This window comes from Corythoichthys intestinalis, chromosome 9 (assembly GCF_030265065.1).
Source record: "Corythoichthys intestinalis isolate RoL2023-P3 chromosome 9, ASM3026506v1, whole genome shotgun sequence".
Taxonomy (NCBI): domain Eukaryota; kingdom Metazoa; phylum Chordata; class Actinopteri; order Syngnathiformes; family Syngnathidae; genus Corythoichthys; species Corythoichthys intestinalis.
Genome location: NC_080403.1, coordinates 55,911,713 through 55,927,963, shown reverse-complemented (window position 1 = coordinate 55,927,963; position 16,251 = coordinate 55,911,713). Strand labels below are relative to the sequence as shown.

Below are 16,251 nucleotides of genomic sequence, written 5' to 3'. Positions count from 1 at the left end.
GAGAGACGGACGGAGACCGTGCCGAGGCGTCGGCGAAGCTTTCCGGCGTACCGTATTTGATCTGCGCGATGTCGCCCACCACCATCTCGGCCACGGGGATCTGGATGACCTGGCCCTTGCGGATGACGGTGAACTTCTGCTCCTGCTCGATGCGACTCTGGAGGCCTCGGAACTGCTTCTCTTTGGACCAGTCGTTGAAAGCCGTCACCAGCACCACGATGATGACGGAGAACAAGATGGCGGCGCCCTCGATCCAGCCCGCCTGAGCCTCGCCCTCGTCCTCCACGCCGCCCGACGCTTGGCCGCACGCTGCGAGGGGAAAGAACGAGGGAAGTCAGGTCAGGTTCCGCCCTCCCGGACGCGGAGCGGTTTCATTCGGACCTTCGCTATCTCCGCCTTCCAGGTGGTAGAAGGACAAGCCCAGCGAGATGATGGCGGCGATCTCCAGGATGATCAGCGTGACGTCTTGCAGCGCTTCCCACACCAGTTGCAGGAAGGTTTTGGGTTTCTTAGGCGGGATGAAGTTCTGACCGAAGGCCGCGTGTCGCTTCTCCAGGTCCACCGGGTTGCCCGAAAGACCTGCCGAGAAGTCACAAGAATTGCTCGTTAACCTCAGAAACCTACACTTTGAGGTTTGCGTGTTATGTTTAAGCACCGTAGAAAATATGAAACTCATCAATACACAAAAATGTATGACTCACAAAACACTAGCTGTGAATCCTCTGATTTCAGTGCTATTGACAGAGCTAGACATTCAATCCATTCAAAATGAATTAGCTGTATAGCGCCGAAAATGGCAGCAAGTAAGCTAACGTAGACACCATTCCAATGGAAGATTTGGATAGCAACCTGTTGGTTTGAGTGAGTCCACTCACACCCTGAGAAAGCCTAACAGCACACTACTGCTAGTCTTTTACAAGCTCAACGTGCTCATAAATTTGATATCTTTCAAGTTAGCACTCCCAAGTTTCTCTGGCAGGATCAACGCTTTCCAAGCTGTCACTCATCGTTAGCTTTAACAAGCAGCTAATTAGTGAGCAAGAAAAGCAGCAGGAGGGAAAGTTAGAGGCTGTGCAAGCATGTTGCAGAGAAACAAACATTTTTTTCATTAAAAACCCAAAACCGATCGTTTTCACCCGATTCCGGTCCTCTGAAAATTGGCACGATCCACCCAATTTTCTATGTCGTGATTGGATCGGGACATCTCTAATATTGCCTTTACGATATATTGTCACACCCCTATTGTCAATGGCAGTGAATTAGTCAATATTAATGAAGTGACCGAAAATTTTGAAAAATATCTAAAATTGTCTTTTTAGTTTTGTGCGGAGCTCCTTAAGGGACACTGATAGAAATAAAATTAATTAAACAATCTGGTGCGCATCAAATAATTTCTGGTGCGCACCACAAACTATCTGGTGCGCCCCAAATAGTTTCTCGTGCGCACCAGATAGTTTCTAGTGCACACCTCATACTATCTGGTGTCCACCAGATAATAAAAAATAATAATACATTTTATTTAGATAGTTTCTAGTGCGCACCAGATAGTTTCTAGTGAGTTGCAGATAGTACTGATGTGCACCACAAACTATCTGGTGCGCACCAGATAGTTTCTGGTGTGCACCACAAACCATCTTGTGCGCATTAGATAGTTTCTAGTGTGCACCAGATTGTTTCTAGTGCGCAACACATACTATCTGGTGTGCACCAGATAGTTTCTACTACACACCTGATAGTTTCTAGCGGGCACCAGATTATTTCTAGTGCGCACCTGTTAGTTCCTAGTGCGCACCACATACTATGTGGGGTGCACCAAATAGTTTCTGGTGTGGACCAGATAGTTTCTAGTGCACACCTCATACTATCTGGTGTCCACTAGATAATAATAAATAATAATAAATGTTGTTTAGATAGTTTCTAGTGCGCACCAGATAGTTTCTAGTGAGTAGCAGATAGTACCGGTGTGCACCACAAACTATCTGGTGCGCACCAGATAGTTTCTGGTGTGCACCACAAACCATCTTGTATCTCATCTCGCATTAGATAATTTCTAGTGTGCACCACATACTATCCGGTGTCCACCAGATAGTTTCTAGCGGGCACCAGATTATTTCTAGTGCACACCAGATAGTTCCTAGTGCGCACCACATACTATCTGATGTGCACCAAATAGTTTCTGGTGTGGACCAGATAGTTTCTAGTGCACACCACATACTATCTGGTGTCCACCAGATAATAATAAATAATAATAAATTTTGTTTAGATCGTTTCCAGTGCGCACCAGATAGTTTCCAGTGAGTAGCAGATAGTACCGGTGTGCACCACAAACCATCTTGTGCGCATTAGATAGTTTCTAGTGTTCATCAGATTGTTTCTAGTGCGCACCACATACTATCTGGTGTCCACCCAATAGTTTCTAGTGCACACAAGATAGTTTCTAGTGAGCACCAGATAGTTTCTTGTGCACACCACATACTATCTGGTGTCCACCAGGTAGTCTCTACTAGGCACCCGATAGTTTCTAGTGGGCACCAGATAATTTCGAATGCAGACCAGATAGTTTCTAGTGCGCACCACATAATATCTGGTGTTCACCAGATAGTTTCTACAAGGTACCCGATAGTTTCTAGTGGGCACCAGATTATTTCGAATGCTGACCAGATAGTTTCTAGTGAGCACCAGATAGTTTCTAGTGCACACCACATACTATCTGGTGTCCACCAGGTAGTCTCTACTAGGCACCCGATAGTTTCTAGTGGGCACCAGATAATTTCGAATGCAGACCAGATAGTTTCTAGTGCGCACCACATAATATCTGCTGTGCACCAGATTGTATCTAGTCCACACCAGATAGTTTCTAGTGCACACCACATACTATCTGGTGTCCGCCCGATAGCTTCTAGTGTGCACCAGATTGTATCTAGTGTGCACCAGATCGTTTCTAATGTGCACCACATACTATCTGGTGTGCACCAGATAGTTTGTCGTGTGCACCAGATAGTTTCTAGTTCTATTTAGTTTTATTGATTTGGGGTTGATACACTGCCCTCTAGTGGCAACAGTGAATACGACATCACTCATTTCACATGGCTAAATCAAACTGCGGCCTGTTAAGAACAACACAAGGTTGTAAGATTTTTTTTTAGCTCATATATAATTGTATATATATTTAGCAGTTTATTGTGGAAATATGTGTTTGAATGATTTGTTAAGAGCATTGTAAAAAAAAAACGTTAGCATTTTATAGCATTTAAGCTAGCAGACTTTTGCTATGCAAGTTAGCCACTTGCTCTTTTGTTGTACTTCCTCCTCATTTAATATTATTTTTTTGTAATACCGTTTGAGACTAAACTCAGGTTTATTTTGAAATTCATTTATAGCTCTTGTGAAATAAAAGAGCATTTCTGCATAGTTTGAAAAATCCCTTGGGAATTTTGTTTTTGAAAGTAAGCTTTTGTTTTACATCTAAAATTTATTCTGCAATGCATTAAATGGTTCGTCATCTGGTCAATGGTTCAGACTCATTCCCACAAAAAAACGGCTAAATGTAAACTAAATTACGAATGCATTAAAAATCATTAGCCCAAATAAAAACTTATTTTACATTGGTCTTAACAGGGAGCAGTTGGATTCAGCCATGTGAAATGAGGCAGAGGGCAGTGTATCTACCCTAATCAATAAACTAAATGTAAACCCTTTCAAAATAAACCATTACAACACCACTTTAATTAAACGAATACTCGAAGCAACAAAATTTAATTTGAATTTTTTTTTCTAATCGAATACTCGAGTTAATCGATTAATCGTTGCAGCACTAAATGAGGCATTTATTCATGTATTGATTTGACTTTGTCAGTGTCGGTCTTTGGAACGCCTGCGGTTCGCCTCCCACATCGATGCAATCTGTCGCCCGCGGCTAGCGCCAACTTGGCCGGCCTCCCCTCGCCGAGCCACTCCGAGCGGTCAGACGTCGGTCGGTCGGTCTCGGTCGAAGGAACGCCCAATCCCTCGGGCCAGATGATCAGATAATGCGAGACCGCCACTCGCGTGACGAAGAGCGAGAATGGGGTCGGCGTGCCTTCGCTTCGGCCGATCGAATGAAACCGAGCGGTCATACGATTGTAGATTCCAGTACTGTTGTCACGACAAGTGCAAACAACAGAGGGGGGGGGGGGGCTCGAGATGTAAATTTCGAGTGATGACGTTCTTGATGTTGGGACACACCTCGCTAACAGATCTAACGAGATTCAACTAACTAGATGTAAACAAAGCCATGTCAACAGTACAGTGCATTAGGGCAGGGCCAGCCCAGCCTATACGCAGACTATGCAGCTGCTTAGGGCCCCTGACCACTAGGGGGCCACCAATCTGGCAATTGTTTAATTTATATTAGTGCTGCAACAAGTAATCGATTAACTCGAGTATTCGATTAGAAAAAAATATTCGAATTAAATTTTGTTGCTTCGAGTATTCGTTTAATTTAGTGCTGCAACGATTAATCACTTAACTCGAGTATTCGATTAGAAAGAAAAGATTCGAATTAAAAATGTTGCTGCTTCGAGTATCCGTTTAATTAAAGTGGCGTTGTAATGGTTTGTTTTGGAAGTGTTTGCATTTAGTTTTATTGATTTGGGTGAATAAACGGCCCTCTATTCTACCTCATTTCACATGGCTGAATCCATCTGCTCCCTGTTAAGACCAACATAAGCTAGGTTTATGTTTGAGATCTTTTTTTTTTTTTTTTTAATTGCATTCATAATTTAGTTTATAGTTATATTTAGCCATTTTTGTGGGAATGTGTCTGAACCATTTGTTAAGAGCATTGTAAAAAAAAAAAAGTTAGCATTTTTTAGCATTTAAGCTAGCGGACTTTTGCTATGTAAGTTAGCCAACTGTTCTTATGTTGTACATAGATGCTTATTTATTTATCTTTTATACCGTTTGAGGCTCAGCTCAGGTATTTAAATTTTTATGTTCCTTATCCGATTACTCGATTATTCGAACTAAATGGTTCATCGATTAATCGACTACTTAAATAATGGATAGCTGCAGCCCTAGTTTAATTAAAGTGGCGTTGTAATGGTTTATTTTGAAAGTGTTTGCATTTAGTTTTATTGATTAGGCTGGATAAACTGCCATCTGGTCTGCCTCTTTCCACATGGCTGAATCCCACTGCCCCCTGTTAAGACCAATGTAAGCTAAGTTTTTGTTTGAGCCAGTGTTTTTTAACGCATTCATAATTTAGTTTATAGGTATATTTAGCGTTTTTTTTTTTTTTTTTGTGGGAAAACAAACCACCTGAACCATTTGAGAGCATTGTAACAAAAAGAAAAAAAAGAAAACGTTAGCATTTTATAGCACTTAAGCTAGCAGACTTTTTCTATTTAAGTTAGCCAATTGTTCTTTTGTTGTACTGTACATAGATCCTTTTTTAAAAAAAAAAAATTTTTTTTAATTAATTTATACCGTTTGTTTAATTAATACCGTTTGAGGCTCAGCTCAAGTATTTTAATTTTTCATGTTCCTTATCCGATTACTCGATTATTCGAACTAACTATTCCATCGATTAATCGACTACTAAAATATTCGATAGCTGCAGCCCTAATTTATATTCTATTTTGTTTACTAGTTTGCTTTATTTGACTTTTGTGAGTTTTGATACTTGATTACAAGCTTAAAAAAATAAAAGTTCTTCCTTAACTTCTTTCTTTCCTCTTTTAGAAAAAGGGTTTGGCGCCATCTACTGTAAGTACTGACAATCATTTGGGGTGAGAAGTTTGAAGTGTGCAGGAAAAACAAAATCTGATTAATATAAAAAATATGGATGTATGGGTTGGATTGCATGTGTGGGTTTCATAGTACACTGTGACGAAATAGTGGGCCAAAATTATGGGCCCCTTTGCATTATTTTGCCCAAATGGCCTGGGCCGGCCCTGCATCAGGGTGATTGATTTGAGGGCTGGGGAGTACCTTTCCCATGAAAAACAATGTGATATCACTCCGCCCTGCTCGCCTAGACAGCCTGTTCCCTAAAGAGCTGCTGGACTGGAAATTTTGCAGATCGTACTACAATTATTGACAATGTTTGAAAAACTTTTTAAAAATGCCATTTCTGGAGAAATTGCAATGGCAGCTTTGCTGTGAAGGTCGGTATACGTATCAGGTCACTTCCTGTTGATTTTAGGCATTTAGGGGTCACTTCCTATTAATTTGGGGCATTTTAAGGTCACTTCCTGTTCATACGTGTCACTTCCTGTCTATTTTTGGGCATTTCATGCGCATATTGGGTCACTTCCATTTGCTATGATGGTCTGTATAACAGGTCACTTCCTGTTGATTATGGGGCATTTTGGAGTCACTGACTGTTGATTTTGGCGCATTTTAGGGTCACTTCCTGTTCGTATCGTGTCACTTCCTATTGATTTCGGAGCATTTTGGGGTCACTTACTTTTGATTCGGGGTACTTTAGGGTTACTTTCTGTTGATAGTTGGTCAATTCCTGTTGATTTGGGGCATTTCAGGGTCACTTCCTATTGATTTTGGGCATTTTAGGGTCATTTCCTGTTGATTGTGGGGTATTTTAGGGCCACTTCCTTTTGATTTGGGCTACTTAAGGGTCACTTTCCATTCATAGTGGGTCACTTACTGTTGATTTTGGGCATTCCAGGGTCACTTCCTGTTCATAGTGGGTCACTTCCTGTTGATTTGGGGCATTTTGGGGTCACCTCCTGTTGATTTTGGGCATTTTGGGGTCACTTCATGTTCATATCGTGTCACTTCCTATTGATTTGGGGCATGTTAGGGCCACTTCCTGTTCATAGTGGGTCACTTACTGTTGATCTGGGGCATTTCATGGTCACTTCCTGTTGATTTTGGAGCATTTTGGAGTCACTGACTGTTGATTTTGGCGTATTTTAGGGTCACTTCCTGTTCGTAACGTGTCACTTCCTATTGATTTTGGGGCATTTCAGGGTCACTTACTTTTGATTTGGGGTACTTTAGGGTTACTTTCTGTTGATAATTGGTCAATTCCTGTTGATTTGGGGCATTTTAGGGTCACTTCCTGTTGAGTGTGGGGCATTTTAGGGGCACTTCCTTTTGATTTGAGCTACTTAAGGCTCACTTTCTGTTCGTAGTGGGTCACTTACTGTTGATTTTGGGCATTCCAGGGTCACTTCCTGTTCATAGTGGCTCACTTCCTGTTGATTTGGGGCATTTTGGGGTCACCTCCTGTTGATTTTGGGCATTTTAGGGTCACTTCATGTTCATATCGTGTCACTTCCTGTTGATTTGGGGCATGTTAGGGCCACTTCCTTTTGATCTGGTCAACTTAAGTGTCACTTTCTGTTCATAGTGGGTCACTTACTGTTGATCTGGGGCATTTCATGGTCACTTCCTGTTGATTTTGGAGCATTTTGGAGTCACTGACTGTTGATTTTGGCGTGTTTTTGGGTCACTTCCTGTTCGTATCGTGTCACTTCCTATTGATTTTGGGGCATTTCAGGGTCACTTACTTTTGATTTGGGGTACTTTAGGGTTACCTTCTGTTGATAGTTGGTCAATTCCTGTTGATTTGGGGCATTTTAGGGTCACTTCCTGTTGAGTGTGGGGCATTTTAGGGCCACTTCCTTTTGATTTGAGCTACTTAAGGCTCACTTTCTGTTCATAGTGGGTCACTTACTGTTGATTTTGGGCATTCCAGGGTCACTTCCTGTTCATAGTGGGTCACTTCCTGTTGATTTGGGGCATTTTGGGGTCACCTCCTGTTGATTTTGGGCATTTTAGGGTCACTTCATGTTCATATCGAGTCACTTCCTGTTGATTTGGGGCATGTTAGGGCCACTTCCTTTTGATCTGGTCAACTTAAGTGTCACTTTCTGTTCATAGTGGGTCACTTACTGTTGATCTGGGGCATTTCATGGTCACTTCCTGTTGATTTTGGAGCATTTTGGAGTCATTGACTGTTGATTTTGGCGTATTTTAGGGTCACTGCCTGTTCGTATCGTGTCACTTCCTATTGATTTTGGGGCATTTCAGGGTCACTTACTTTTGATTTGGGGTACTTTAGGGTTACTTTCTGTTGATAATTGGTCAATTCCTGTTGATTTGGGGCATTTTAGGGCCACTTCCTTTTGATTTGGGCTACTTAAGGGTCACTTTCTGTTCGTAGTGGGTCACTTAATGTTGATTTTGGGCATTTCAGGGTCACTTCATGTTGATTTGGGGCATTTTTAGGGTCACCTCCTATTGATTTTGGGCATTTTATGGTCACTTCCTGTTCATATTGTGTCACTTCCTGTTGATTTGGGGCATGTTAGGGCCACTTCCTTTTGACTTGGGCGACTTAAGTGTCACTTTCTGTTCCTAGTGGGTCACTTTACTGTTGATCTGGGGAATTTCAGGGTCACTTCCTGTTGATTTTGGGGTATTTTGGGGTCATTTTTGGTTGATTTTAGGGCATTTCAGGGTCACTTCCTGTTGAGTTGGGGCATTTTAGGGTGACTTCCTTTTCATAGTGAGTCAGTTCCTGTTGAGTTGGGGCATTTCAGGGTCACTTCCTGTTCATAGTGGGTCACTTCCTATTGATTTGGGGCATTTCAGGGTCACTTCCTGTAGATTTTTGGGTCACTTCCTGTTGATTTTAGGGCATTTTGGGGTCACTTCTGGTTGATTAGGGGGATTTTAGGGTCACATCCTGTTCATATCGTGTCACTTCCTATTGATTTTGGGGCATTTTGGGGTCACTTCCTATTGATTTTGGGTTATTTTGGGGTCACTTCCTATTGATTTGGGACATTTTAGGGTCACTGCCTATTGATTTTTGGCATTTTAGGGTCACTTCCTGTCAATTTAAGGGCATTGTGGGGTCACTTCCGGTTGATTTGGGGAATTTTAGGGTCACTTCCTGTTCATAGTGGATCACCTCGTGTTAATTTTGAGACATTCTAGGGTCACTTCCTATTGATTTTAAGGCATTCCGGGGTCACTTCCTGTTGATATTGGGTCACTTCCTGTTAGCTTGGGGGAATTTCAGGTGTCACTAACTTTGATTTAGCGGCATTCCAGGGTCACTTCCTGTTCATATTTGGTCGCATCCTGTAGATATGGGGGAACTTCGGGTCACTTTCTGTTGATTTGGGCATTTCAGGTTCAGTTCCTGTACATGTTGGGCCACTTCCTGTTGATTTTGGGGCATGTCAGGGTCACTTCCTATATATAACGGTCACTTTCTGTTGATTTTGGGGCATTCCAGGGTCACTTCCTGTATATAACGGTCACTTTCTGCTGATTTTAGGGCATTTCAGGTTCACTTCCTGTACATGTTGGGCCACTTCCTCGTGATTTCGGGGCATGTCAGGGTCACTTCCTGTATATAACGGTCACTTTCTGTTGATTTCGGGGCACTTTAGGGTCAGTTCCCATTTATTTGAGGGGTTTCAGGGTCACTCCCTTCTCATATTGGGCCACTTCCTGTTAATTTTGGGGAATTCCAGAGTCACTTCCTGTTGATTTTTGGGCACTTCGGGGGTCACATCCTGTTGATTTTGAGGTATTCCAGTGTCACTTCCTGCCAATATTGGGTCACTTCCCGTTGATGTTGGGGCATTTCAGGAAGTTTTTCTGCTATCGAAATGAATGGGAATTTTTTTTTTTTTTTTTTTGATCAGTTTAATTTAAATTTTATTTATTTTCTTTTTAGTAAAAACTGTATTGAACCTTTGTGGTAGCGTTTGCATTACAAGCAAAGCGCCCATCAAACAGCCAACACTACTGATGGCATGGGTCATTGTTGATTCTCATGTGTGCAATTGTTGTTTTGGTTTTGGCATGCTCGCTTTGACTCGCGCTTATTTTCGGAGGGTTTGGTGTGTTTTTTGCCAACAGCACTATGCGAATGATTGTTTGTTCATTCGCTGCCACCCTCCCGCTTCAAATGGATTGGACGTCATCTAGTGATATACTTACAGCAGAAGGATGATGGGAGAGTTAAAGGCTACGACGTAGGAGCTTGCCGCCGCTTTGATTTGATTTGTTTTTGAGCGAGCGCGGCTTGTGTGGCTTAGCCGGCGTCCCCGCGGACCTCCCAAAGATGAAAGCGTTGAGATGACGCCAGCCAGCCGGCGAGCGGCGGAGGCACAAAAAATGCTTTTCATCTGCAATAAAACGCGACGGTTTGAGAAAAAAAAGGGACGGCGTCGTTCCAATATGGACGATTTATACAGTGTATTCATATTGACATCTGCTTTTCTGTTTTTATTTGTATGATTATTATTTTATTAAAAAAAAAATAATAATAATAATTACAGTGGTATGATAATTATCTGAACCTTTTAGAATTTCTCGCAGTTCTGCATAAAATCACCATCAAATGTGATCTTTGTCAAAATCACACAGATGAAAAAACCGCTTTAACTAAAACAACCTGAACATTCATAGATTTTCATATTTTAATGAGAATAGCATGCAAACAATGACAGAACGGGGAAAAATAAGTCAGTTAACCATTTGTCTAAGGAGACTTAAAGAGCAATTGGAACCAATTTTTACCAAACAATTTAAGTCGGGTGTGTGTCCAATGACTGATGAGTGGTTTAAAGCTGCCCTGCCCACTATAAAGCACACACCTGGTAAGAATTGTCTTGAAGAGAAGCCTTGTGCATCATGGCTCCGTCAAAAGAGCTGTCTGCAGACCCGTGATCAAGGATTGTAGATTTGTATAAAGCTGGGAAAGGATACAAAACCATCTCTAAAAGTTTGGATGGCCATCAATCGACAGTCAGAGAAGTTGTCTACAAATGGGACGAGTTTGCCACTGTTGCTTCTCTCCTAAAGAGTGGCCGTCCACCAAAGATGATGCCAAGAGTTCAGCGCAGAATACTCAGAGAGGTAAAAAATAACCCAAGAGTGTTTGCTAAAGACTTACAGAAATCACTGGCACAGTCCAATATCTCTGTGCACACATCAACTATATGTAAAACTATGGCCAAGAATGGTGTTCATGGGAGGACTCCACCGCTGTCTAAAAAAAACATGGTTGCTCGTTTAATGTTCGCAAAAAGGCACTTGGACAGTTTTGGCAAAATATTTTGTGGACTGATGAAATCAAAGTTGAATTGTTTGGGAGTACCGCACAACTTTATGTGTTGAGGAAAAATGGAACGGCTCACCAACATCAACATCTCATCCCCAACGTGAAGCATGGTGGAGGGGAGCATTATGATTTGGGGCTGTTTTGCTGCCTCAGGGCCTGGACAACTTGCAGTCAATAATGGAAGAATGGATTCAAAAGTTTTCAGGATCTTTTGCAGGAAAACCTGAGGACGTCTGTCAGACAGTTGAAGCTAAGAAGAGGATGGATGCTGCAACAAGACAATGATCCAACTTCAGAATGGTTTCGGAAGAACAAAATACATGTTGTGGAGTGGCCAAGTCAAAGTCCAGACTTGAACCCCATTGAGATGCTGTGGCATGACCTATAGACATCCATTCATGCCAGACATCCCAGGAATCTGACTGAACTCCAGCAGTTTTGTAGAGAAGAATGGGCCAAGATTAGTCCTGATCAATGTGCCAGACTGATCTGAAGTTACAGGAACTAAGCGTCTGGTTGAAGTTATTGCTGCCACAAAATATTAAATGTGATGGCTCACTTACATATTTTCCCCTTTCTGTCATTGTTTGCATACTATCCTCATTAAAAGTATGAAAAGCTATAAATGTTCGGGTGGTTTTAGGAAAAGCAGACACTGTTTTGTCATCTGTGTGATTTTGACCAGATCACATTTGATGGTGATTTTATGTAGAAATGTGAGAAATTCCAAAAGTTTCAGATACTTTTTCATACCACTGTAATTTATGAATGTTTATTTTTTGTTAAATAACATTTTACGCACATTTTAATAGTGGATTGGATGTCTAGAGCTGTCAGTTCCAACTCAACGAGATCATTTAAGGGCATTTACCTGTCACTTCCTGTTGATTTTAGGTCACTTCCTGTTAGTGTAGGGGCATTTACAAGTCACTTCCTGTTTATCTAGGGTTACTGAAAAGGTTTTGGGACATTTCACCTCTTTTCCTGTTGATTTTGGGTCACTTTTTGTTAATTTTGGGGCATTTACAGGTCACTTCCTGTTGATTTTGGGATCTCTACAGGTTACTTCCTGTTGAATTTCGGTTACTGAAGGGCTTTTGGGGCATTTCACGTCATTTCCTGATGATTTTGGTCACTTCCTGTTAATTTTGGGGCATTTAAAGGTCGTTTCCTGTTGATTTTGGGGTATTTACATGTGACGTACTGTTGATTTGGGGTTACTGAAAAAGTTTTAGGTCTTTTCATGTCATTCCCTGTAGATTTTTAGTCACTTTTTGTCAATTTCAGGGCATTTACAGGTCACTTCCTGTTGATTTGGGACATTTACAGGTAACTTCCTGTTGATTTTGGGATATCTACAGGTTACTTCCTGTTGAATTTCGGTTACTGAAGGGTTTTGGGGCATTTCACGTCATTTCCTGATGATTTTGGTCACTTCCGGTAAATTTTGGGGCATTTAAAGGTCATTTCCTGTTGATTTTGGGTGACTGAAAAAGTTTAAGGGCATTTCATGTGATTTTCTGTTGATTTTTGGTCACTTCCTGTTGATTCTGGGGCATTTATAGGTCACTTCCTGTTGATTTTGGCTTACTGGAAAAAGATAATGGGGCATTTCACATCTTTACCTGATGATTTTTGGTCACTTCCTGTCAATTTTGGGGCATTCACAGGTTACTTCTTCATTTTGGGGCATTTAAAGGTCACTTCCTGTTGATTTTTGGTTCCTGAAAAGGTTTTGGGGGATTTCACCTCATTTCCTGTTGATGTTTGGTCACTTCCTGTTAATTTTGGGACATTTACAGGTCATTTCCTATTGATTTTGGGTTAATGAAAGATTTTAAGGGCATTTCATGTCATTTCCTGTTGACTTTTGGTCATTTCCTGTTGAATTTTGGGGCATTTACGGGTCACTTGTAGCCTAATTTAAGTGCATTCACAGGTCAATTCCTGTTAATTTTGGGGCATTTACAGGTCACTTCCTGTTGATTTTGGGTTATTGAAAATGTTTTGGAGCATTTTGCGTCATTTCTGATGGATTTTTCGTCACTTCCTGTTAATTTTGGGGTATTTACATGTGACGTACTGTTGATTTGGGGTTACTGAAAAAGTTTTAGGTCTTTTCATGTCATTCCCTGTTGATTTTTAGTCACTTTTTGTCAATTTCGGGGCATTTACAGGTCACTTCCTGTTGATTTGGGACATTTACAAGTAACTTCCTGTTGATTTGGGGATATCTACAGGTTACGTCCTGTTGAATTTCGGTTACTGAAGGGTTTTGGGGCATTTCACATCATTTCCTGATGATTTTGGTCACTTCCGGTTAATTTTGGGTTTTGGTTACTGAAGAGGTTTTAAAGCATTTCATGTATTTTCCTGTTTATTTTTGAGTTACTTTTGGTTCGCTTTGGGGCATTTACAGGTCACTTCCTGTTGATTTTTGGTTCCTGAAAAGGTTTTGGGGGATTTCACCTCATTTCCTGTTGATTTTTGGTCACTTCCTGTTGATTCTGGGGCATTTATAGGTCACTTCCTGTTGATTTTGGGTTACTGGAAAAGGTAATGGGGCATTTCACATCATTTCCTGATGATTTTTGGTCGCTTCCTGTCAATTTCGGGGCATTCACAGGTTACTTCTTGATTTTGGGGCATTTAAAGGTCCCTTCCTGTTGATTTTTGGTTACTGAAGAGGTTTTGAAGCATTTCACGTAATTTCCTGTTTATTTTGGGTTACTTTTTGTTGATTTTGGGGCATTTACAGGTCACTTCCTGTTAATTTTGGGATACCTACAGGTTACTTCCTATCTATTTTTGGTCACTGAAAAGGTTTTGGGACATTTAATGTCATTTCCTGTTGATTTTCGATCACTTCCTTTTTCCTTTTGGGAGAATTTACGGGTCACTTCCTGTTGATTTTGGGTGACTGTAAAGGAAGTGACTCAGGAATGTTCTCAAATGAATGCAAATTGACTCCAAATCGACAGGAAGTAGACCTGTAGATTTTTGGTTACTTCCTGTTGATTTTTGGGCATTTACATGTCACTTCCTGTTGATTCTGGGTTACTGAAAAGGAAGAATGTCCCCAAATGTATAGGAAGTGACTCCAAATCAACAGGCAGTCACCTGTAAATGCCCACAGACGATGCTCTGGTTTCAGTGCCATTGACGGCGCTCGACGTCCAATTCATTTTTGACCGGGAGTTCAAGGAGTTTCAATGCAGTTTGTGGTTTTTCGGGAGAGCAATAAACGCAGCAAAAGCGAGTGTGACTTTTTCCAGTGGGCGTTTGTAATTCGTCAGTGAAAAGAAAGCAGATGTGAGCAATGTGTGATACGTGTCCACGTGCCCGCTGTTGCCACGGCAACCTGACACCCACCACCTTCGTCTTCCTCCTGCGGGCTTCCTTTTAAATTAACCCCTCCGTGCCTGAATTTGCGTTTAACAATTCCTTAATTAAAGCACTGGAGGAATAAAGAGAAAATATTATGAATGAAAAAAAAAAAGCTAATTATAGACCCAAAAAAAATTGGTGGGGAAAATAAATTAATTCTAATATTTTAAAAAATATGAGAAAACATATGGTCTGGAATGGTAAATTAAAATAACTTTTGAAAATGAGTTAAAAAGGAAATATAATCTCAATCTATTTATTTAAATTGAATTAGAATATGTTTTAAAGGCAATAAAATGTGAACTATTTTTCAAAAATAATCGAGAAATTTAATAATAAGCAGCTTTATTCATTGATTTAATTTATGTAATGTTTTAATTTTTCAGTGAAGTGTATATATTTTAATTCATTTTGATTTTTTTAATTGCATTTCTAACATTTAAATAAAAAATAAATTATATATATATAAAATATAAAAATAATTTTTATTTATTATTATTTAAATTAAGTTTCATGTATTTATTATTTAATTATTATTGTATATATTATTATTATTATATTAATTCATTGATAATTAATTAAAGCACTGGAGGAATAAAGAGAAAATATGAACAAAGAATGTGAAATATAGACAAAAAAATTGTTGGGAAAAAAATGTATTCTAATATTTACAAAAATATGAAAAGACATATTTTAGTTCACCATACCAGACCCTAACTTTTGAAAATGAGTTAAAAATGAAATATAATTTCAATCTATTAATTTAAATTGAATTCGCATATATTTTAAGTCAATAAGAATAAATAAACGATATTTTTTTAAATAGAAATTTAATAATAAACAGGCTTATTTATTGATTGAATTTATTAAAACTTTTTTTTTAGTTTTTAATGAATTTTCAATATTATTTTTTTGTAGATTTTATGATTTTTCTTAATTTGTATTTAGATTTTTTATTTACAATTTTAAGTTGCATTTTTAATATTTAAATGAAATTTGAATTATATATGTATAATATATTATTATTATTATTAATTATTATTATTAATTAATTAATTAAAGCACTGGAGGAATAAAGAGAAAATATGAACAAAAATGCTAAATAGAGACAAAAAAAAATTCTAATACAAAAGAAAAAATAGGAAAAGGCATGGTCTGGTATGGTAAATAAAAAATAACTTAAAAATGAGTCAAAATGAAATATAATTTAAATTTAGTAAAATCAATTGAATTCGAATATATTTTAAAGTCAATAAAAAATTAACAAACAATATTTTTCAAAAATAATAGAGAAATGTAATAATACACAGGCTTATTCATTCATTTATTCAAACTTTTTTGTAGTTTTTAATTAGTTTTCTATATTATTTTTTAAGTATATTTTATGATTCAAAAAAATATTTTTTTGATTTTTTTATTTACAATTTTTCAATCTTAAATTGGGAAACTTAAATTATATATAATCATTATTATTTAAATTTAATTTATTTGGCATTTAATCATTATTATTATTATTATTATTCATTATTAATCAATTAATAATTAATTAAAACACTGGAGGAATTAAGAGAAAATATGAACAAAAAATCATTACATAGAAAAAAAAATTTGGTAGGAAAAATTCAAATTAATTCGAATGTAATTCAAATATTTTAAAAAATATATATGAAAAGACATGGTCTGGTATGGTAAATTAAAATAAATGAAATGAAAATGAGTTAAAAATAAAATATAATTTCAATTTATTAATTTAAATTTCATATATATTGAAA

General features: G+C 38.8%; 1 protein-coding gene across 6 annotated transcripts in view; it reads right to left on the bottom strand.

Annotated features, from left to right (window-relative positions):
• The window catches only part of LOC130921864 (plasma membrane calcium-transporting ATPase 1-like), a 178,157-nt gene that overhangs the window by 80,980 nt on the left and 80,926 nt on the right, over positions 1 to 16,251 (bottom strand). For all 6 annotated transcript variants that reach the window (XM_057846205.1, XM_057846200.1, XM_057846203.1 and 3 more), the window contains exons 3-4: positions 382 to 579; positions 52 to 309 (exon numbers count right to left, since the gene is read on the bottom strand). In XM_057846205.1, coding sequence (XP_057702188.1) covers positions 52 to 309; positions 382 to 579 — 456 coding nt within the window. The remainder of the gene's footprint in view (positions 1 to 51; positions 310 to 381; positions 580 to 16,251) is intronic.